Below are 22,620 nucleotides of genomic sequence, written 5' to 3' on the forward strand. Positions count from 1 at the left end.
GCAGGCGGCACGCGGCTCCGGGCAGCTGCCCTTCCTGGCCCGGCGTCGGCGGTGCAGTGCGCAGGCGCGGCCGACGGGTTTCCCGGGCTACAGTAGGCGCTGCTGCCTGCTTGTCTGCTGCCGGCTAGTCAGCCACTCTGCGCCATGGCGGGCTGCGCGGCGCGGGTTCCGCCGGGCTCTGAGGCACGCCTCAGCCTCGCCACCTTCCTGCTGGGCGCCTCTGTGCTCGCACTGCCTTTGCTCACGCGCGCCGGCCTGCAGGGCCGCACCGGGCTGGCGCTCTATGTGGCCGGGCTCAATGCATTGCTGCTGCTGCTCTACCGGCCGCCACGCTACCAGGTGAGGGCCGGGCGGGGATCGGGGCCGGACGGGGACCGGGCAGCAGGGGCTGGGCGGGTGCGACCGGGCAGGCAGTCGGGGCCAGGACTCGTCCTGCGGAGCCCGGCTGAGCAGGGGTCATTTGGGGGCCAGGAGCCAGACTGGGCGGTGGTCTTTGCGCGGGGCGGCGCGGCGTGGCTCTTGGGCACCTTTTCTCCCTACTCAAGAGTTGCCCCCTATGGGCCGTGTTCGTCGGCCGCGAGTTCAGGTCACAGGCGGGACCCGCCTCTCCGTGCCGTGGGTGTTAAATTGCAGTTCGTGCTGTTCAGCAGATGCGCGTGGGGTGGGTAGTGAGCGAGGTTTTGTTTTTTTTTTATGTAATGTAAGGTGTGGAGTCTCACCTGCTGCCAAAGGCCCGTGGTTCAGGAGGGGGCTGGGCGCAGAGTCGCCGGACTTGGGACTTGGGCTCATCCGCCAGTAAATTAGTTTTGAACAGTTTTCTCAAAGCCCTGAATAATAATAGCAGTAATAATAATAATTTCAGGTTATTTTTTCTGTTATTAGTTTTTTTCCTAGGTGCTTTATAAGGGTAATCCTCACTGCTGTGCTAAAAGGCAGGTACTGTTGTTATCCCCATGGTGTAGCCCGGTAAACTGAGGTCCACAGAGTTTTAGGTAACTTGTCACAGAGCCAGAGGGGGAGGGGGAGTGAGTGCAAGATTTGAACGGAGGCAGCCCTGCTTCACCCTCTTACCCTCAGAGTAAATGGAGTCATGATCGCCAGTGGCCTGCTTATCCCCCGAAGGGCAGCAGCCTGGGTTTGTGCACCGAGAACAGCCAGTGACTGAGCTCCTTTTGGGTCCGTTTCAGATAGCCATCCGAGCTTGTTTCCTTGGCTTTGTGTTTGGCTGCGGTGTGCTGCTAAGTTTTAGCCAGTCTTCTTGGAATCACTTTGGCTGGTAAGAGGAACTTTGGGAATGGTATTGAAGTGAGGGTGGACAGAGTAGAGGGCCAGTAGTGGTAGTTCTTCATCCCTGTGGCTCATCTCTGGCAGAAGGCTGGTGGGGTTCTGTGGAAATGAAGCCTCCTGCCTTCCCTAGATTCCCACGTGTTCGTCTTGTAAACTTGTGTCCCTTGGTTGATCTGTTGCACAGAATGGGTCTCCCTGGCACCCTCCCCAAAGGTGCCCTCCTGCAGTGTTGTGACAGCATTCAGTAAGGTGATGAGCCCTTCCCAGAAGGGGGTGCAGGTCCTTGGTGATGGGAAGGGGCAAGGCTTCGGCTGCTCTTCCTAAGCCTTTTCCGTCTCCAATTTCTATTAGGTCACGGCTAGTGAGTGCATCCCCCACAGCCAGTGTAGGATTTTTTCCCTACACTATGATTTCAGTCCCTTGAGCCTTCTAGTCTCTGACCTGGATATGACCATGGTTTCAAGGTAAAAAGCTTCATCTCCTGTTATCAGTATGCCGAGCCATCTGATCCTTCTTTCCTAGTATTATTTTAGTTTGGTTGAGTTTTGTTTCCAACATACATCACTACTTTTTGTTGCTATTTCCCTCTTTCATTTTAAAATGTGTGTTACCATTTAAAAAGGACTAAAGGGACCATAATGCCTCTTCACCTGTGGAGTTTTTCTTTTGTCTATGACATTCAAAAACAACTTAAAAACCCCACTTTCTGCAAACCGGAGGGAGTAAATGCTATGTGTGAGTGCCTGATGTCCACTCAGGCAGGTGACAACAGGACCTCATTATAGAATTAGGGACAGTCCAGCATATCCAACTGTGTGCTTTAATTATGGCTAACTCAGTTCTGTTGCCCAGTTTACCTTTCTTTCTTTTTGTTTTTAAATAGGTATGTGTGCTCACTGTCATTATTCCACTATTCCGAATACTTAGTGACAGCTGTCAATAATCCCAAAAGTCTGTCCTTGGACTCCTTTCTCCTGAATCACAGTCTGGAGTACACAGTGGCTGCTCTTTCTTCTTGGATAGAGTTCACACTTGAAAATATCTTTTGGCCAGGTTAGTGTGCCCTACTTTCCCCTCGGGAGAGGAGAAGGGTGCCTTTCTTTCAGGCTGAGGACAGTGACATTGGTTCACCTTCCAGGTCTAATCTCCCCAGGGGATTCTCCCCAACTCTCACTAAGCTATTTATAAAGGACAGGCTCCACTCGAGAATTCTGCTTCTGGATTTTGAATCCAGGACGTGTTGACCTTTGCTTTAAACCTTGCCTAATGCACTGCACCATCTAAAATGATGGTTGTAATCCTACCTTTGCAGTCAGATGTGGTTAATTTAGATCTGTGCATTTTCTGTGGTGTGAGAAATTTCACGTGAAGGTTTTATTAGCAAAAATCTCTGTATCTGGGGCCCACTCTGAAATCAAACTTCGCATAGCCAATGGGGGGGATAGGAAATACATTATTCCCAGGATTAAACCTGGACCCTTATGGGCTTCCCCAAGGAGAAGGACATGAGCAAGTGTGTGACTGGGGAATGAGAGCCCACAGCCCATCTGTCTAGGAGAGGAGGACTGCTTCATAATTGGGTTGTTGGCACTTTAACGTAAATGGATGAACAGCGGCTGGGAGGAGGGAAGGGCCATGTTGTCTTATCATTCAATTTTAATGTGACAACAAATGCTAATGATCCACAGGCCTGTTTTCTATCTTTGGGGAAATAGGCTAATTTTAAGCAATGAAGAAGTGAGAGCAACAGTCCAGTGTCCTCACTCCCTGATGTCTTTCTCTACAGAACTGAAGCAGATTACCTGGCTCAGTGCCACAGGGCTGCTGATGGTGGTCTTTGGAGAATGCCTGAGGAAAGCTGCCATGTTTACAGCTGGCTCCAATTTCAACCATGTGGTACAGAATGAAAAGTCAGATACCCACACTCTTGTGACAAGTGGGGTATATGCTTGGTTCCGGCACCCTTCCTACGTGGGGTGGTTTTACTGGAGTATTGGAACCCAGGTATGGCATCAGATTTGACACTGGTTTCCCTTCATTTACTTTTGTTCATGTTTTAAAAACTGAAGTATAATTGACATAACATAAAACTTACCATCTGTAAGTATACAGTTCAGTACTTTTTAGTATATTCACAAACTTGTTGGTCTCTTTTAATATGTGCTCCCTGGCCTGTGTACAAATCAAGAGAGGGATGGGACTGTAGCTTAGTTGTATAGTGTTTGCCTAGTGTGCATGAGGCACTGGGTTCAATCCCTAGTACCACAAAAAAAAAAAAATTGAATTGATTTGGTTCTATAAGTTTTTACTTTGTGCCTAAAATTTGGGCATTGTAAACTTTTGGTGCCTCTTGTTCTGCCATCCCCTCCCCCTGCTGTGCCCCTTCTCTGCTTCTCTGACTTAGATCTAGAGCAGCGCTTCAGTGAGTGCAGAGAGGAAGGCTTTGGGGAGAGAGTGCCCTCAGCCACTTTTGTGATAGGTAGCTTTGTGGGTTTTCATCAGAAATTGGTCTTTTTTTTTTTTTCTTTGTGGGACTGGAGTTTGAACTTAAGACTAGGTGCATGCAAAGCAGACACTGTACTGCTTGAGCCACACCTCCAGTCCATTTTGTTCTGGATATTTTGGAGATGGGTCTCAGGAACTGAGTTGGCCTCGAACCTCAATCCTCCCAATCTCAGCCTCCCAAACATTACAGGCGTGAGCCACTGGCGCCCAACCGGAAATAAGTCTTAATGAGGCCAAGGTGCCGTGTTAGGTTTATGGAGGATGCAGACAAGTTCTTGCTTCTTGACAACTGTCTCTTGATTCTGTGCTGTTTGGTCCTAGAAAAACTTGGGCAAGAGCTTGTCTCCTACCCCTGCACTGCAAGCAGGAGATGTCTTTTCCCTCTTCCCTTTAAATTTCTTCCTACTTTATCCTATTATACTAAAATAAATCCTTGCTAAAGCTTAAAAAAAAAAAAACTTGGCCAGACAATGTAAGTAGAGCTTGGAAAATTGATCCCATCCTTTGGAAAGTTCAGTCGGGACCATAGACATCCCATCAGCAATGCATAGGCAATGGGGACTCTAGTAGAGTAGGGCAAATGACTGTGTAGCTTATCTTTTAAACATTTATATTTCTTTTTTGTTTGTTTTTTGGCAGCACTAGGATTTGAATTCAGGGCCTCACACTTGCTAGACAGGTGCTCTACAACTTGAGCCACTCCTCTAGCCCCCTTTTTTTGTGTGTTAAAAATTTTATTTTTTCTGCCCCTACCCCAAGAATTTGAGATAGGGTCTCTGGAACTATTTGCCCAGGCTGGCTTTGAACAGTGTTTCTCCTGATCTCTACCTCCTGAGTAGCTAGGATTACAGGCATGAGCTACCAGTGCCCAGCTAAACATTTATATTTTAAAACATAGAAGACACTCCCACACTTGTAGACACATTGTCTGAGAACAAGTTGATTACAGGTGAAAAATGTGATTTGCCATAAGTGCTCGCAGGCTGAAGGGTTACACCCAGAGATAGTTTTTACATTGTGCCCCAGCACGTGTGTGTAAACAGACATGTCTTCCCTGGAATAGTACTCATCCTTACTTTTACAAAACATCATTTCCTATCTTATTTGCAGTCCTCTTCGTGATGTACTAAATTGATTTCACAGCTAAGTAGCAGGTTGCAGCCTGTAATTGGGAAACCTGCCATCAAGGGTGCCCAGAGAGCTACACGCATCCACCAGGTGTGATGGTACAGGCTCTGGACTTGCCAGCCAGGGTAGTCCTGGCTGTGATGGTCACAGCTTTGCCTCCCTTCCCTCACACATGAGAGTGGAAACAGTGGTGTGGTGTACTAACTTGAGCTCAAAGGTTTGTTGTAGGCTGAATAGGTTAATGGTTGAAAAGGACATGGCACAGTGCTGGGATCGCTGTAAGTGCTCAATTAACAGTGAAGAGAAGGGGTGGGAGGTCAGGGTGTGCACCTGGCTCTCCAGGTAAAAAGACCTATTTGGGGGAAGACGTGTACACGGGATCAGTTCTTAACGCCAACAGTGGGTGGTGGGGGTGGGTTACCAGCAGCAGCATGGAAAGTTTCTGAATTGATGGAGTTATTTTTGGCCTTAAGGAACTGTTTGGCTGTGGGTCAGTGGGGAAGACTCAAAAGTGGAAGAACACCAGGCTGGGTCTGGTGGGGAGGCTGGAGAAAGCCAGCTAGATGCAGCTTTTCTAGGTTTCAGGCATTGGAGCTTTCTGAGCAGAGTGATATACTCTTTATTTTGCAGTACTAGGGTTTGAAATCAGGGCCTACACCTTGAGCCACTCCACCAGCCCTTTTTTTTTTATGAAGGGTTTTTTCGAGATAGGGTCCCGAACTATTTGCCCGGGCTAGGTTTGAACTGTGATTCTCCTGATTTCTGCCCCCTGAGTAGCTAGGATTACAGGCGTGAGCCACCAGTGTCCAGACAGAGCGATCTGCTGAAAAGTGTTTTCAGAAGCTCAGTTTGGTAATGGTGTTTCTCATACCAATAGGAAGGCTGTGGGCCAGGAGACCGGGTCCAAGGCAGCTGTGAGGTTCCAGCTTGTCTGGGTGCAGGTGGGGCCCTGGAATGAACCCCCATGTTGGGGAATTCACACGTGGGTTCAGAAAGTTGCATCTGTCACCCTGACCTGAAGGTTGAAATCCAAGAAACTGATCTTTCCTTGTGACTTTGGGATCTTTCTCACCTAAAGGAACAAAGAAATGTATTGAAAAGAACTTCAGAGATGAGGGTCAGGTTGTTTTTGTTTTTGTTTCTTCTTTGGCAGTACTGGGGCTTGAACTCAGGGCTTTACACTTGCCAGGCAAGTGCTCTACCACTTGAGCCACTCTGCCAGCAGTTTTTTGTTTCTTGTTTTTTTTTTTTTTTAACATCTCCTGGGTCCTTGGGGGGAAATCCTATGAGTATTAGAAACAAACAGGTTCTTGGGTGCCAGACTATACTGACTCTGATCATCTCCATGCTTTCCCCACCAGGTGATGCTGTGTAACCCCATCTGTGGCGTTGTCTATGCCCTGACGGTTTGGCGCTTCTTCCGTGACCGAACAGAAGAAGAAGAAATCTCACTGATTCACTTTTTTGGAGAGGACTACCTGGAGTATAAGAAGAGGGTGCCCACTGGCCTACCTTTCATAAAGGGAGTCAAAGTAGAGCTATGATGGGTGGGGGCCTGGTGGGACCGAGGGGCCTCTGACCCTACACAGCCTGGGACAAAACTGCTTCCGGTCAGCCACTGCAGAATGAATTTTCTTAGTCATTTTATATATCACTAATTACTTTTCTGGAATGTTACCCAAGACCAAATGGTCAGAAGGCCTTAGGACCAAAGGACCCACCGGGCAATCTATTCTTGTGCTGAATCAAGGTAGGACATAGATTAAAGATCAAGGAGCAGATCACAGCAATATTCATCAGTGCCCCTTCCAAAGTGACTTGGTGAGAACCCAGGCCACATCCAGTGCCCCCGAAGCACGAGTATGTTTGCATTGTGACCAGGACTCCTCAGGATAGGTGAGCAGAGATGAGCACTGCTCTCTGCAGTGCTTCTGCTGCAGAAAGGGTGGTGGTATCGCCACTATCAGCATTGAAAACGCATCAAAACCTTTAACCGAAAAACCCAGCAGTACAGCTTTAACCTTTTTATTCTGCCCTTGAGTGCATGAACACCTGTAATTCTAATGAGACTTCCTTCTCCAGCTCTTTGGCTCTTCAAATATTTAATCCTGTTTACACATCTATCTCATAAGCAGCATAAATTCAAAGGGACTCAGTTGGTGTTTTCAACTCCAGCTTTTATTTGGCAGGGATTGTAGGTCCCTGTGCTCTCCTGGCGTCAGCCTCCTGCTGTCCTCCCGATATTCAAGAAGTGCTTTCTGAATGCCTGCTCCACGCAAGGCTAAATGTTGAGAAACAACTGCTGTCCATTTCTTTGGGATTTTTACTCTCATTTTACCATAGCTGTATGTTTGTGTTTCAGCATAAATCTATCAAACATTTTCTGTGTTCTCAAGAAGTCACATCCTCCCCAGTGTTGTTTTGAGCTATTTTTCCAAAGGGGTTCCACCACACCACATACAACTCAAATTCAAGTAAATCCACTCCTAAATAATCTTCAGTAGGGCAGACCATCCCAACAAAGGTTCTGTTGACATTTTTGTTCTGCGGACTTAGGGAGAAAATTTGGCTTTTGTCAAACACAGAAGTGTTTGATCCTTGTTTAATCCTGGACCAGACAGGAACTTGGTCTTGGTGTGAGATCCTTCCAAGCACCTTTGCAGTGACACTGACGAAGCGTGAATGCAAAGGTGGCATTGGTGTGTGGCCAGAGCTCTGCTCAGCCACAACCACCTGCTTGGTTTTGAGGGGCCACTAGACCTTTCTGTGCTTAGGTCTCCCCCGCTGTAGAATGGGGCAAATACCACCTACCTCACAGGGGTGTTGTGAGGACTTAGAATAATGCCAGATGCTTTTCATACTTAGATAAGAGGGATGATATAATGAAATTATACTGCGTAAGAACTAAACAGAAATGGGCTTATGTTTGGTTAACTGAGCAGATACCTAAAGGTGTATATTCAAAGGAGCATTTTACCAGCTCAGAAATATTACTAACTTCTAGGTTTCGTGGCTTAATTTTTCATTATTATATATACCAAAGAGTGGGTTTGCCGACTAGCAGTATGGCACAGTATGGTTAGAGAGCTGTTGGCACTCAGGACTTCACCAGGCCTTGCAGGGCATCCAGCAAGACTGTGGCTGCAGCCGGCAGCATAGCTCATCAGGAGTGATCCGTGGCGGGCCATCGACATGCACTCACTCAGTTTGGGAGTAGGAGTCCAGTCAGTCCTCAACTTCTCCAGGCCATGCTACCAAAGCAAACTCCACTTACCACAACTGCAGACTGGGAGAGGGTGTAGAAGGGTTTTTGGCAGCCATTCCCAGTTCTCTGAGGGGAAGTTCTCACATCTAAGCAAGACTGGGCCCAGCCTCCATTTCCCTTGGGGGCTGTGAAGTTGTCTTTTTTGATGGATGGAGAACACTAATAACAGCCCCTGGCATTGTGGATAGTAAGGATGGTGGTGGCATTTGATTCCACCCTCTCTGCCAGAAACCAGAAAGCCCAGCTTCATGCTGGGCCCAAGAACAAAGGAGTCCAGGTTTGGGGGTGTCTTGGTGAGACTTCCTCACATCTGGGGAGAGCTGACATGTTCTGCTCTGCTTAAGGAGGAATTTTGGGGGCACAGGTGGTGAGAGAACAGTCCCACCCTCATAATCCCAAAGCAGGAATCCCAGTACATAGGGATAAAAGGTGAGCTATTTAAGGGCAGAATTTAGCAAGTGATTGACTTCATCTGCTGCTGTGATCGTGATGTTATTTTTAACTTTATAAAGGCAGTGTTGACACCATGTGGCAGAGAATCAGGCTAATGAGATGAAGGCTTTTCAGGTACCCACTGTAAAGGCTACATTCCAGGTCTCCTCAAATTAAGAACCTGTCAGATTTCCAGTTGCAAGTTTGTAAAATGGAGAGTCTTCAGTGAAGAATGGGTACTGCACAGAAGCAAAGCTACCTTGAAACAGTGTAAAATGAAACATTTCCTGAGGCTCTGCTGCTGCTTGGTGATTGGCAGTTTACAGAAGAGGTAGTGCCCCTGGAGTCTCTTCCTTGGTAGGAACCACTTCTTGAACCTAAAAGTATGTTATTAATCCTTCCTACTCATTCTCCAACCTGGGGATTGGAATATCAGGGAAAAATATTAAGCCACTGAGCTGTACCAGCAGCCAGGCTCAGTAAGGTCTCAGCCACAGCCCCTTGGTGGGGGCGCGGTGAGCCCATTCTCTACACTTTCTCACTGCCTTAGTTAGTTGTGACCCCCCCCACCGTAGTTCGCTGTTGCAGTGGTCGTCCAGGTTAGAAGCCCTCAGCCTCTGACATGATAAAAGGCTTGGCATTTGTCCCAGGCTTAGAAGGCCCCCCCAATCCTAAGTGGGGGCAGTGGCCCCATCACAACGAAAAGTTACGGAGTAATTATTGTACTCTTCTTTTTACATACAGAAATGTTTATTTAAATATATTAAATTGGACTTTCTTTCACAAATACTGCTTTTTCTTTCCAATTCTTCAATAAAACTACCGGATTTCACTATGACCAACAGCGTGACTGGGAGGTACAGAGGCTGGAAGCTGATTGGGACACTTCTGGTTAAGGAGTGTCCAGAACTTCTGCCTCAGATGTAATGATGAATTCCTTCTGTTCTCCGGGATGTAGTACAGGGGCACAGGGTGTGGGTGTGACTGGTGTATTTCTGTTTTGATGTGTAGCTCTCTTTGATACGTAGAGGCCATGTGCTATTCAAACCACTGAATCAACTAGATACTGGCTTAAAATGTGACTATCTGGGCATCACTTAACCTCCAAAACTTAAATTTTAAGTAAGGAAGCTTAATTTTGTTTAGACATGTGTTAAGCTCCTCAAAAGGGGTACTGCATAGAAATGGGAAATTATTAGAAAAAGTACTTGAAAAAAGGTTGCTGCACACTGTGCTACAGTTTGAGAAAGCAGTGAAGTTATAGTAGTGACCATCTGCCATGGAGCTGGCAAGTGACCTTCACTGGGCTTCATGAGATCTGCCCTTACCATGACAGAAGTTGCCCTTTTGTGAGCCATGCTCAGATGACTGGGTGGAACTTTCTGGTGGTACCAGGTCAGCAGTGGGGCTGTCATTCAGGAGGAAGTGAATTCTTTCAAAGTAGGGCAGGTACTGCCCAGTGGTGGTGTCTTGATACCTGAAACTCAGCAGCAGTACCTCACACCCATGTGGCCCACCGACACCTGACATGCAGATGCTGGGTGAGGGGCATCATGTTCACTGGTCCACGTGGCGGGGAAGTCATCCCAACTTGAGCAAGGGCTAGGACTTATGCATGTGAGCACAGGCAAAATGAAGCAGCCAGGCCATTAGTTCCTGGGGTTTACTCAATCAATTACACCTTTTAAAGAAACAACCATAGCGGGAACAACCTTTTCTTCAGTGTCCCTTGTTAGGAAAGCCCAACCCCTCAGGACAGGTCCCATTTACTCAGTTGTCTGCTCTCCATTTTTCTACTTGGGTCTGAGGTGGTCCCGGTTCTTCCGTGCAGGCTTTTCTGAGAGGCTGCTCAGGGCCTGGCTGTTCCTTTGGGCTCAGGTGTCTTCTCTCTCTTGTCTGTGACATTTACTGGATCATTCCTAAAGGAACAGTTTGAGAGGAGCTTGTCCGATCTGGGCCAAGGCTTTTACAATGGAAAACCTTTCTGAAAGGCCCCAGCAGGTGACCACATCTTCAGAATCAGAAAAGCCTGCATCTCATCAGGGATTCTTGCCTCATTTCTGAGTGAGAGCTATTCGTTAGGAGATGGCTGTCAGCTGCCCAAACATTAGCACATTCAGGCTGTTTCAGCAGCTCTGGGTGACAACAGGCTTTGAACTAAGGTGACCCTGAAGCACCTGAACCTTGCATCAGAGGGTAGACCTGGTCTCTGCTCTTCCTGTGATTCTAGACAGTTCAGTAAACTTATGGGCTCTCCCAGCTCTGACTACACCATACTGTACCTACCCCGTGATCGACACATTTTACTGAGAGCAAAAATCTAAGACCAGCTTGTGACAGTGTACTCTCCGCCTCTGGCAAGTATTAGATACACTGTGATTCCAGTGAATCACACTCTACAAAATCCCCCTCAGTCACTTTTTCTCAGTTATGGAATTTGAGCCACTTGACATAATAAGTGCTTGCAGCCCTCTGTGGTATAAGTGAACACAGGCCACAACCACAGGCGTTTGAAATTGTAAATGGTTCTATCAAAGTCAGATCTGTCAGCTAGGGGGTCACTTGTTTAAGCACTCACTTAGGTTAAGAGTCTTTCTGACCTCTTATTTTATAAACTGAGATACTGCCTAGGCCATAGATTCATCCACAGCAAGCTGGGCCCAAAGGGCCCATGAACTTTCTTTGTGCTTGCATTTGCCTCTGAAATCAAATCTCTTGCCCTCTCTCATGGCGGAAAGACTTATTTTACCTGGTGGGGGGTCTCACCATTCCTGCTGTCATCATACATGTCCTGTAGATTCTCTAACTGTTCATCCACAGGTGCCTGGAACCTGGGGCAGAGAAAGCAAGTACTGGCAGGCTTAAAGGTAGCCCTGAGGTGAGAAGCCTGAAGCTCACGCTGCCCCAAACCAAACTTCCCTCTTTTGGTCCTGGGGTATTTACCAAGCTCCAGTGGTTTGCCAGGGCTAGGAAACCACCACCTGTGGTAGTGGACAGGGGAGGTCAAGCCTGGCTCTCACAGGAGCTACATGCTGGTCAGGAGAGATACCTCAGGCTGGGATGGGCAGTGCAGAGCAACAAGTGAGACCTGCTTTCATCAAGGTGCTTTGTGAGGCTTCTGCTGACCCAAGTGATGAGGGACCACGAGAGAGTTAGAAGCAGAGGCTTAGAAGTAAGCCAGTCTGACTTCATTGGGGGAATGGGAAGGCTATTGTGACCAGATGCTGTAAGGGACTGACATGGTCAGAAGTGGCCAGGGAAGGTCCCCAGAAGCACTGTCAGGCCCTGTTGTGATGGAAATCACAGGCTTTTAAAAGATCACTGGTTGTGTGACTGGGTGAAGGGGGCCAAGAGTATGGGCCCTGGTGGTCTGGGTTTGAGGTAGCAGCAGAGAAAAAAATGAGTGGACTGAAACACAGTTTAGTCTGCCAGGACTTGGGAATGAGCTAGAAATGGGAGCAGGTGAGAAAAGGAGTCAGGATGACTCTCCAGATTTTGGATGTACATGTGACCATTGGTTAACATGAGTTAGACATGGTGGGGGACAAGGAGGACACCTCTGCTGGCTACTGCTGAGCTGAGACACCTTAGACATCCTGGTGGAGACACCAGGAGGGAGGCAACTGGAGATGAATCTGGAACCCAGAGGACTGCTGGGAAGGGACCGGGGTGAGTCGGTTGCTGCATCACAGTGGTGCTTAAAAGCCAAGGAACTGGGCTGGGGGTGCAGCTCAGTGCTAGAACTCAAGCCTACACTTAGTGTGCTCAAGGCCAGGGTTCAATCTGCAGCACCAATAGAATTTAAATTAAAAAAACGCTGAGCATGTGGTACACAGCACTCAGGAGACTGAGGCAGGAGGATTGAGAGTTCCAGGCTACCCTGTCTCACAAAAAAAAAAAAAAAAAAAAAAACACCACAGGGAAATGGATGAAGTCACTTAAGGGAGAAACCCTACACAATCAGCAGGCCAAGGAGCAGAGCCACCAAGGACCAGGAAGGAATGAATGGCTAGAAGGGGTGGGGTAGATTGGAAGTGTGGGTGTTTCCCACACAAGAGAAGGGCATGTGAAATAAGACAGGCACAGTATTCTCGTGACAACACAGAAAGCCCAGGGAGGGGCTCTGGTTGAGCTGGGACAGGAAAGAGAGCAAGAGCACATTCCTGGGTGAGTGAGTATTCTGGAGGAAAGTGGTGCCTCAAGGACAACCAGAGGCCACCTCCACCCAAACTTCCAGGAGCTGGGCTCCAGTTTGTGCTCCTTCCATTCCACTGAAACTGACCACAGGTTTCCTGGCACACAGGAGTCCTGCCAGCAGGGTCCTTTGGAGCAGGCAGCTGTCTACACTCAGAGTCAGCTTCTCATGGGAGCAGTATACAGAAGGGAATGCACAAACGGTACTAGTCCAGCTTGATGCCTGTTCTGTATGAACACCTGCATAGTCAGCACGAGCACATCGTTCCACTGAACTCCCTAATTTCCTCTTCCATCATACCGCCAGGATAATCATCATTGTGACTGCTCACATCCAAGTTAGCTGTGCCTATTTTTGAGGTTTTATGAATGGAATTATACAGTGACTGGAGTAAATGCTGAATGTCCAGTTAGGGGCCTATGAAGTAGGAAACATGGCAACCAGGTTGGGGAAAAATGGTTTGATCAGGAATTTACAGAGTATGATGAGTTTGACCTCTCAGTGTAATATGTTAAAATCGTTACTTACAAGGTGAGTGGGGCTGGTGGAGTGGGTCAAGTAGTAGAGTGCCTGCCTAGCAAACCCCAGTGCTACCAAAAACAGATGAATTGGCAGTTCTGGGTTAATATATGGCAGATTATGCATGCACAGTAATTTTCCTCATTTCCTGAAATGATTAAACCTCTAATGAGGGACCAGAACAAACAAGGAGAAAATGACCTCTTCAGGTTGAGAACCAACCAATAAGTCAGAAGCTGGGGGACATGTGGGCGAGTGTGACTGAGGTAGCAGCCCTGGGAAACCAGAGCTGGGGACAGACAGGACCAGCTGTGCTCCAACCCAGCTCACATCACAAGAGACTCAGAACTGGCAGCCCCATGGTCTCTGCAACAGGGAGAGTGGGACCAAAATAAGGATAGATAGGTGACAATGAAGACCCCTGACACTACCAGCTGCCTGTCTCCCACCACAGCAGAAGTCTAAAGGGTTAGTTCTGAGATAGCACAACTCAAATTTGAGAACTGGGCTGAAAGCCAGAACACTGGGTATACACACACAACTCTATAACAGGCCTTCCAGGTGAGGAAACGAAAAGGACCTACATCTGACATCGAGGCATTCCATAAACAAGAAGTCACCCACTCATATACACAGGCCCCCTGAGCCCACCCACACAGACCCCCTCCCATGGAGCACCAGCCAAGTGCCCAGAGATTCTACCTACCACTTTGCTTCGTTTCCTCACTCCTGAACTGGGCGGTTAATCCAGGTTTACCTGACATCTGAGAAAAGCCTTGAGCATGGAAGACCAGAACCTGAACAAAGAGTCACTTGGAGGATGAAGACTTTAGGGAGAAAACTTCCAAAAGGAAAAACAAACACCTCTCAGCCTCAGAGGGATAAGAAAGTATCTCCAAGAAACCACAGGATACTGCAAAGAAAGAATAGTCAGGGCACAAAAGGGCTCTTGGAAATTAAAACCAAGACACACCAGACAGGAACAACTCAATAGAAGCACTGGAAGGAGAACTCTCAGAAAGAATAAGACAAAGTGACAGAAAAAAAAAAAAAAAAGCAGAGCCAATATCCAATCATAGGAATTCCCAAAAGAGAAAAAAATGAAGAAATCAACTAATTAAAAAAGAAATACACCAGAATCAAAAGGCATGAATTTCCAGATTAAGACAGCCCACCAGCACCCAAGGGAAATTTCGGGACACTAAGGCAAGAGAAGAGTCTATAGGCTTCCAAAGAGAGAAAGTAGGTCACATGGCAAGGATTAGGAATCAGAATGTCTCCAGACTTTACAAGATGTTCTATTTTTTTTTTTTTTTGTCTTTTCTATTTTTGGTGCTGGGATCGAACCCAGGGCCTCACGCATGCTAGGCAAGCGCTGTACCACCGAGCTACATCCCAGCCTACAAGACGTTCTAGAAGCTAAGACTATACAGTAGTGCCTTCAAGGCAGAATTCTTCCCAGTCTGGAGTTTTTATCTAGAATTTGAGACCCAAGTAAAGCTAACTGTGAGGAGGAATGGAGACATTTTCAGAACGTGAAAACGTGCTCTCTGAATACCTTCTCTCCAGAAGCAGTTGGGGGATGGGCTCCACCAAATACAAAAGGGGGATACAGGAGACAAGGGCAAATGAATCCCAGAAGGGTGGTGGAGGGAGAGCCCAAGCTACAGCTGTGCATAGTCCATCGGGGACCCTGTGAAGACGGCACATTGATGACCCCTCTGCCACAGTAGCACCTGTTGATACCTGAGTATGGTGCTGAGAGAGCCTGGTCCAGACCTAGCTTGTCTTAGCCATGTGCAGATGCAGGAGCCACTTTCTCCTTGTCCTGCTGCTGGAACTGTGGACAACCCTCACGACACTCCCTAGAAGTTCTCTCTGCTTGGACCTACTCCCAAGGGCTAGAGGGCGCAATCATATGCCTAGAAGCAGATTAGTGCACAACACTCACTGTGACCGTGGTTTTTTTTTTTTTTCTTTCTTTCTTTTTGGTACTGGGGTTTGAACTCAGTGCCTCACACTTCCTAGGCAGGCGCTCTACCACTTGAGCCCTTCCACCAGCCCTGTTTTGTGTTGAGTATTTTTGATAGGGTCTTGAGAACTATTTGCCCAGGCTGACTTTCTGATCTCTGCTTCCTGAGTAGATAGGATTATAGTTGTGAGCTACCAGCGCCTGGCTTTGACCATGCTTTTATGGCACCCTCAGACCCAGTCTGCTAACTTCCCTGGAAGGCATCCTTTTGAATACGTGGCACCTTTCCCACACACATTCAGAAGTGTCTCAGCGGCCCTAGGAACACCCTCTGGCCTCACCTGGGCTCAAGCCGTTCCTTCACCTTGGCAATGGAGCAGACATAGGGTGTGATCTGCTTGGTGATGGTGGTCAGGTAGGCGTTCTCCTGCTTCAGCTGGAGAAGGTCATGGAGCTGGGCTGTGGGGGCCAAGGCCTGGGTTGGGTCTTGTTGGTTTCAGACACTTACTCTCAAGCCTGGCACCATCTAAGGATCCCAACTGTTTCAATGACTGTCTCTAATGAAAGGGCACAGTGTTTGGTGTGGGCTTCCACTTGCCAAATCCTGATTTCAGATGCATCACGGGCAGATGTAAGGGTCAAGCCAAGCTCTACGGAGAAAAGCTTGGTGGGGGGAGGGGGGAGATGTGTGCCTGGTTAGCAGCTGACTGTCTTCCTCTTCTGCTAGCATGTGGGTTAGCTCCAACACTGGGGGTGGGGGTGGGGGTTTCAACAAGCAGTCATTGCCTGAGACCTTCGTAAATCTCCTGCTCATTAGTCACTCGCTGGTAGGATTCCTCCCAAATCTGAAAGAGAAGAGTGGCAATGCTGGATGTGGCAGTGAGTAGGAATTTCCACTGGTGGCATTTCTGCTCTAGAAATTTCTACTTGGAGCCATATAGCCCCATCCTGGTGGCAGAACCTCCAGGCTCTAGAAACCCCACCCCCCCGCCCCCGGAGGTCTAGTGGGGCACTGGGCCAGGTCCTTTTTCTCCACTTCTTGTCTTGGTGTAGCCATGTGTCTCTTGCCCCCAGGACAGAGCTGGGCTCCCAGGGAGGGCTACCTCCTGAAAGGCCGCTCTCATGCCCTCCATGGAGGCATGCTCCGAGGTGATCTGCACGTCCAGTTGCAGGGACCTGTGCAGGATGTCCTCCATGATCTCGGCCTTGATAAGGGAGTGGTGCTTGGTGAGGTCTCGGTGCAACTCCTGGACCTGGTCCTTCAGGTTCTGTACCTCCACCTGCAAGAGGCGTGGGGTGACTTCCGGTCAGGTGCAGACAACTGCATCTTGGTGAGTTGGTATGGAAAGGCTAGGGCCCTCCCCTCACCCTGCAGAGTCCTCATAGTGATGGCAGTGCTCTGTGAAGGGGGTGTCCTGGCCCTTGGCCAGTAACACCTTGGTGCTGATGGATCGGTGCAGCATGGGTTTTTGGACGGGGGACCCTGACATCTTTCCCACTGGGGAGGGGCAGCTGGGCACCTTCAGCACGTTGGGTCCTGAGCCTCCAGCCAGCCTGGGGAGAGAGCCAGTGTGGATCAGGGAGAGGAACTAGTCCTCTCTTCCCCCAGCCTCCAGGGTAGTGCCCTGGGTTTCTCAGGGCTTCATTGCCACTCAGCCCAACTATATGGCAGAACCACTGAGGGCTCTGAGAATCCCAGGCAAGGCCACATCCAGTAGCACCAACATGACATGACATCTTGGTGGCTTTTTTGTTTTGTCTTTGCAATACTGGGATTTGAACTCAGGACCTACACCTTGAGCCACTCCACCAGCCCTTTTTTGTGATGGGTTTTTTCGAGACAGGGTCTTGAGAACTATTTGCCTGGGCTGGTTTTGAACCCACAGTCCTCCTGATCTCTGCCTCCTGAGTAGCTAGGATTACAGGTATGAGCCACTGGTGTCCAGCTCCACATCTTGGTTTTAAAGGTTCCCTCTGCTGTGATTCCAGTGTTGGTGGAGGGCAAGGCCAGCTGGCCATAGGCTTTCTGGGTAAATGGTGTGCTCACTGTCATGCTGGACAGACAACTGTCTTTCTCTCTTGGTTTCTGAGATTCTTGGTCACACACGTGTCAGTTTCAGCATTTCTCCTAACTCCTCCCAGGTTTCTGGTTCTCCACTGGGCCAGAGTCAGACCCCCAGCACCTTTATCCCCTCTCCCCAGGAGGTGTCTAGTCCAGCCCTTAGGGTCCCAGCCCAGATGGGGAGGCCGCCAAAGCAATGGGACAGCACCAAGTCCCCTAGGACACCCCTGAGTGAGTTCTGCAATGGGCCTTCCCTTCCCGGGGACCTCAAAGGACAGTAGGCTCCTCGGACTTGCTTGAGCTGGGCCCCCTGGGGATCAAGAACCAAAGTCCTTTCCCAGACGATCCCGCCCCACAGTGCCTTGTGTCTGGACGCAGTGGTCGTGTGCCCTTGGTGCTGATTACATGTTGGCCACCGCTGCCCGGCGTGGCCCCAGCAGCAGCAGTGGCTCCAGGCAGCGTGCAAACTCTGCGTTGGTGGTCGCTGGTGATCTGCACAGCAGGACGGGATCGGGTCTTGAGGTGGCTTCCCCTGCCCCAGGAATTCCTCTGACCCTGGCCTACAGGGAGCGCCCACGCACCTTGCTGCTTTGAGCTGGCCTTAGGCGATGTGGCTGAGTGACTACGCCTTGCAGCCTCTCCATCAGCTCCTGCCTCACGGGGTGGGAGGGTGAGGGGGGAAGGGCAGCAGAGGTGGCAGCGGGTGCGGGGGGGGGGGGTGGGAAGAGGGGAGAGGAGGTGGAGGTGCAAAGTCATCTTAGCATTTTACCTGGTGTTCCTTAGAGGATCCAACCCTACCCCCTGGATCAGGCCCAGATAAGTCCACCACCCAAATTCACAGGGAAGGAGGTGACAGGGCTCCAGTAGACACTATACTTTCAGAGAATGAAGGCTATGCTCCCTGGCCCCTAAAGCGTGTGTAAATGGTGGAGTGGAGGAAGGGAAGGCAAACCCAGAGCCCCAGGTACAGGGCTGGCTCCTGACACCTACAGGAGTTGGGGAGACTCACATAGCCCAGATCCAGGAATTCAGCCTTGTTGGCTAGGCTGAGGAAGGAAGAGCAGAAGACCAGGTGAACCTAAGGTGGGTAGGAGTGGGGATAACAACAAATGACAGTGCTCAGTGCCTGGCCCCTAAGCCCGGATGCCCAGCCCTACACCCTCCCCACTCCTCCTTTACCCCCCACCCCTACCTGGAGGGTGGGGAGCAAGGCAGCCAAGTGGGAGAGCTGCTCCTTAAAGGCCTTGTCCTTCTCTTCATATTGGCTGAGGAAGGGGCAGGCTGCCTGGTCTCCAGAAGACTGCTGCCCAACTCTCCCTCCAGGGTCTAGGAACCTGCAGTCCCTGTCACCCTTTCCTCACCCTAAGTACCCTGTCCTCCTTTGCTGGTGGACACACCTGGATGTCTTGCACCCCAGGTGAGGCAAAGCCTGCCCGGTGGAGGCCAAGGGGCAAGGGGTCAGAGTACCCCTCACCTCTGCACAGCCCGCAGCAGCAACACTTTCCTCTCTGCCAGTTTGTCCTGGGAGAGACAGCCCACCACTGACCTGAATGCCCAAACCTGGCTCTCCCACCCTTCTGCACCCTCCCTCTCCTCGCCCCCACCATCTCCCACCACTTTGTGCTGGGGCATGTTATTTATCTGGGTCCACTAGCAAGGCGCTACTGCTTACCGCTGCCTGAGAGCCTGGGACCCTCATCTTAAATGTCACCTCCTAGGTACAGTCTTCTTAGACCTCTCCCCCACAATCCGGACACCAGCCTAGGGCAGGCCTTGGCCTGGGGTCCCTCTGGAACTCTCTAGGCAACTGTGTCTAACTCCTGGGAAAGAAGTTAGTTCAACGTCTGCCCCTGTCGCACTGGAAACTCACAAGGTCACAGGGACGCCCCTGACTGCGTTGCGGGCTGATGAGGCTGCACAGCCAGCAGGGTGCAGGTTCCTTACTCCTCCCTTCACCTGCATGCTGCTGAAGAGGGCATGGATGGCCCCCTCCTCCTCCGCGGCACTGCTCCGCACCTCCTCCACCATGGCTTGCAGCAGGGCAGGGCGATGGCCTCCCGAGTGGCCGTCTGTAGGGCCTTCACTGACTGGAGACAGAGTGGCCTTAGCCTCGGGGCGCCTGCACGTTCCCACACCCCCACCCGGTTCCGGATCCAGCGCTCACCATCACCACCTGCTCCAGCCTCTCGCACCCCTGTACATAAGCCGACTCCAGGTCTATGCAGTGGGCCCGGCTCTCCCTGCCCAGGGACAGCTAATAAGACCGGTTCCAGCTACCCCCAGCCCCCTCCCCTACTGCTTCCTCAACCCACCCCTGCATGTCCCGGAAGCAGCGAATGCACAACAGCGACTTCTTGTCGGTGGAGAACATGATGTAGGGCTCGGCGTGCAGCGCTGAGGGGCGACGGTTGTCGTGGAGAAAGCTACAGGGAGGTGCCCACGGCCACCCCTGGCTAGATCGCCAGCCCCGCGTGCCTCACTCACTGCATTTCTGAGTCACGTCGCGGCTGTGCTGGCCAAGGGCCACAATATCATGGCGCGCAAACATTCGTGCCCGGTGCGACTCTTCGCGGCAGCGCGCACACAAGGGCTGCCCACACGTGTTGCCGAAGTCCGTGGTTTCCGCGTCCTGGAGGCAGAGCGCTGGCTCAGGCCGCCCTCGGGCGTGCGGCCAGTGTGTCATTGTGTGCGTGTGTCCCAGACCTGGGCAGGTGCGTGACTAAAAGCAGCCCTTTTCTGTAATCCCGACATATTGTGCCCACTTTACAGACAGGACACTGAGGCCCAGAGGCTAAGTAGGTAGGTAAGAAGGGACAGATATAGGAAAGAGATAGTTCCGTGGTCAGGCATGGGGGAAAGGCAGAAACTGTATTGCAAAATATTTTAGAGGGAGAGAGGGGGGAAGAGAGAGAAAGAGAGAGAGAGAGAAGACCCTGACCCCTGACTTGGGGACAATAGGCACTCCCTAAATCCAGTGACCTCAACCTGTCACTCTCTGCTGTTGACTCAAGTCACATGGACCTCAGTCTCTCCACATTGGGGATCCCAAATGCGCGAAGGAGGGGTTGGAGAATCACTGGGTACATGCTTCAAGTACTGGGGACTGTGCCAGCTGGTACCCACTGCTCCCCACCCCCTCTGCCCCCCTGCCTGCTTGCTGCACTCCAAGTCGCAGTTGGCACAGTGCACGACCTCCACACCATCCCTGGAGCTGTCCACCAGGAACTGCAGCAGCCGGTCCACCGGAGGGAGCCCACTGGGACCCTTCACCACAGTCTGGTGCCTGTGAAAAGGCTGCAGCCAAGATCTAGACACTCCTGGCAGGAGGCTCTCCACCCTTAGGCCTCACATTCCAGGCTGTAGTTAAAAATAGCCAAATCAGGGACATGGGGTCTACTGCAGCCTGAGGTTGGCTATGCATACAGCAGCCAGCAACTGCCCTGATGGCCCCAACCTTTGCCCGGTGGTGGGTGATCCTGTCATACTGTGGGGTTGGTGCTCTGGGTGTAAAAACCCAAATCGCCTGAGCATTCTCTTACTGCATGGAGAAAATTTAGAGCCTCACCCTGGAACTTGAGCCAATTTGATGTAGGTAGATCTAAGATTTCTGGGATCCCTCAACAGAGTTACTGGGAGTGACCCGAATACTACTCCACCCCGTCCCGCCCCCTAATTTTTTCTGGGAAACCTTGGGCCAGTAACTGTTCTCTCCCACCTCAGTTAAATGGACAGGAGCCTGCAAGTTCTGGCAGGAGACCCGACTGTGGGCAGGTCGTCCTAGCCAGGTCTTTTGGGAGCTGGTGCATCCCCTCCCGCCTCTGGGTTACCGTCCAGGAGCAGCCACAGCACTCCCTTGGGTGGTCTGCGGGACATGGGGGGCACTCACTGGCACAGCGGGCAGGCCAGAGGCCGTCGGTGGCGCGGCCCCGCAGACAGCCGGCGCAGAAGTCATGGAAGCAGTCCAGCAGGCACGGGCGCTCGTACTGCGTGTGGCACAAGGGGCACACGAGCGGGAGGCCACTGGCGGCGTCCAGGGCGCCCGGGCCTTCCAGAGGCGCGAAGATTGCTCCCGACATCTACTCGAACAGTATAGGACGCGGCTGGGCGATCACGGCGCCGGACCCGTGCGCTCCACCGTGTGCGCCCCTGCTGCGCCCCCCGCAACCCTGCCGCCTCCCTCCTACCTCTCCCGCCGGCGTTCGGTGGCTTTGGATTGGGGAGTCGCCAGGGACTGGGACTGGGGCCCGGAGCGTCGGGAGCAGAGAGAACTAGCCGGGAACCTGGGTCGGCCGCCAGTGGGGGGGTCTGAGCCTACTGCTGTGGCGCTGCCTGGGAAGGTCAGGCGGCGGGACTGAGCGGTGCTTCCTCCTCCTCCTTCCCCGCCCTCATTTCTCCCCCCACCACTCCCACCCCGGAGTTCGTCCTCTGGGTGACCGCAGGCAAGCGATGTCCTATTTGCGCTGGGCCAGGCGTGGTGCTTGTCCGCCTTCCCCAGGGTGGTGGTGCCTCCAGGCAATTGGGACTGAACCGAAAAAGGACACCTAGGGTGGAAAAGACGGTGTCCTGTGAAAGTTCAAGGCTGCACGGTGCCCGCCTGACATGACAGATCTCAGAAGCGCAGGAGCACCAGGCAGAGCTGGAGGAGGACACCTGGTTGCTGGGTCTTCCGGTGTCTAGGGTCCCCTGTCCCCAGGCCTGAGTGTGAACAAAGCGGGTCCTCAGATCCCCAATTCCACATGGCCAACTGTCAAATTAGGGCCCTCCAGAGAGCAGAGGTTCATTCTACAAACATACCAGCACTTCAGAGGGAGCAGGGACAGTTTTTGGAATCCCAGGACTACCTTTGGCTGATGGTGGTGCTCAGCCAATTTCCTGACCCCATCCCCATCCCCAAAGAGGGTGGGCTTGAGTGGGAGGGGAGGCTTGGAACCTTTCAGCAGGGCTCCCTCTGCTATGGTTGGCCTGGTCAATGTTTGTTTTTCCCAATGTTATTTTCTTCTGGGTGCCCTCCCTTCCTTGGTGGACACTCAGTTACCAGCTTTCTTCACCCACATTACCCTGAACTCCCCCAAAGCAACCCCTCTGGCAGAGAGAATCAAGCCCAGAGCCTGACCCACAGAAGATGCTCAATAAAGGGTTACTAACTGGCTGGGCAGTGGTGGCTCACACCTGTAATTCTAGCTACTCAGGAGGCAGAGATCAGGAGGATCAAGGTTCAAAGTCAGCCCTGGGCAAACAGTTTGAGAGACCCTATC

The 22,620-nt window shown here is 51.1% G+C and overlaps 2 protein-coding genes across 2 annotated transcripts; one reads left to right on the forward strand and one right to left on the reverse strand.

Annotated features, from left to right (window-relative positions):
- The first annotated feature begins 49 nt into the window (after positions 1-49).
- On the forward strand, positions 50-9,404 carry Icmt (isoprenylcysteine carboxyl methyltransferase). Its single transcript, XM_020166685.2, has 5 exons — positions 50-339; positions 1,188-1,276; positions 2,171-2,340; positions 3,074-3,291; positions 6,282-9,404. Exons 1-5 carry the CDS (start codon positions 145-147, stop codon positions 6,462-6,464), a joined length of 855 nt encoding a protein of 284 aa, XP_020022274.1. The 5' UTR covers positions 50-144; the 3' UTR covers positions 6,465-9,404.
- Positions 9,405-10,266: 862 nt separating this feature from the next.
- On the reverse strand, positions 10,267-21,738 carry Rnf207 (ring finger protein 207). The gene is given in 21 exon segments (XM_074081507.1): positions 10,267-10,536; positions 11,367-11,448; positions 15,645-15,762; positions 16,097-16,148; positions 16,407-16,597; positions 16,676-16,857; positions 17,771-17,838; positions 17,840-17,857; positions 17,947-18,015; positions 18,375-18,443; positions 18,558-18,630; positions 18,840-18,886; positions 19,322-19,408; positions 19,411-19,452; positions 19,530-19,605; positions 19,678-19,759; positions 19,850-19,994; positions 20,516-20,648; positions 21,252-21,273; positions 21,276-21,441; positions 21,550-21,738. Coding segments are annotated over 20 exon segments (1,728 nt in total). The 5' UTR covers positions 21,550-21,738; the 3' UTR covers positions 10,267-10,530.
- Between the last annotated feature and the right edge of the window lie 882 nt (positions 21,739-22,620).

Source organism: Castor canadensis, chromosome 7 (assembly GCF_047511655.1).
Source record: "Castor canadensis chromosome 7, mCasCan1.hap1v2, whole genome shotgun sequence".
NCBI lineage: Eukaryota > Metazoa > Chordata > Mammalia > Rodentia > Castoridae > Castor > Castor canadensis.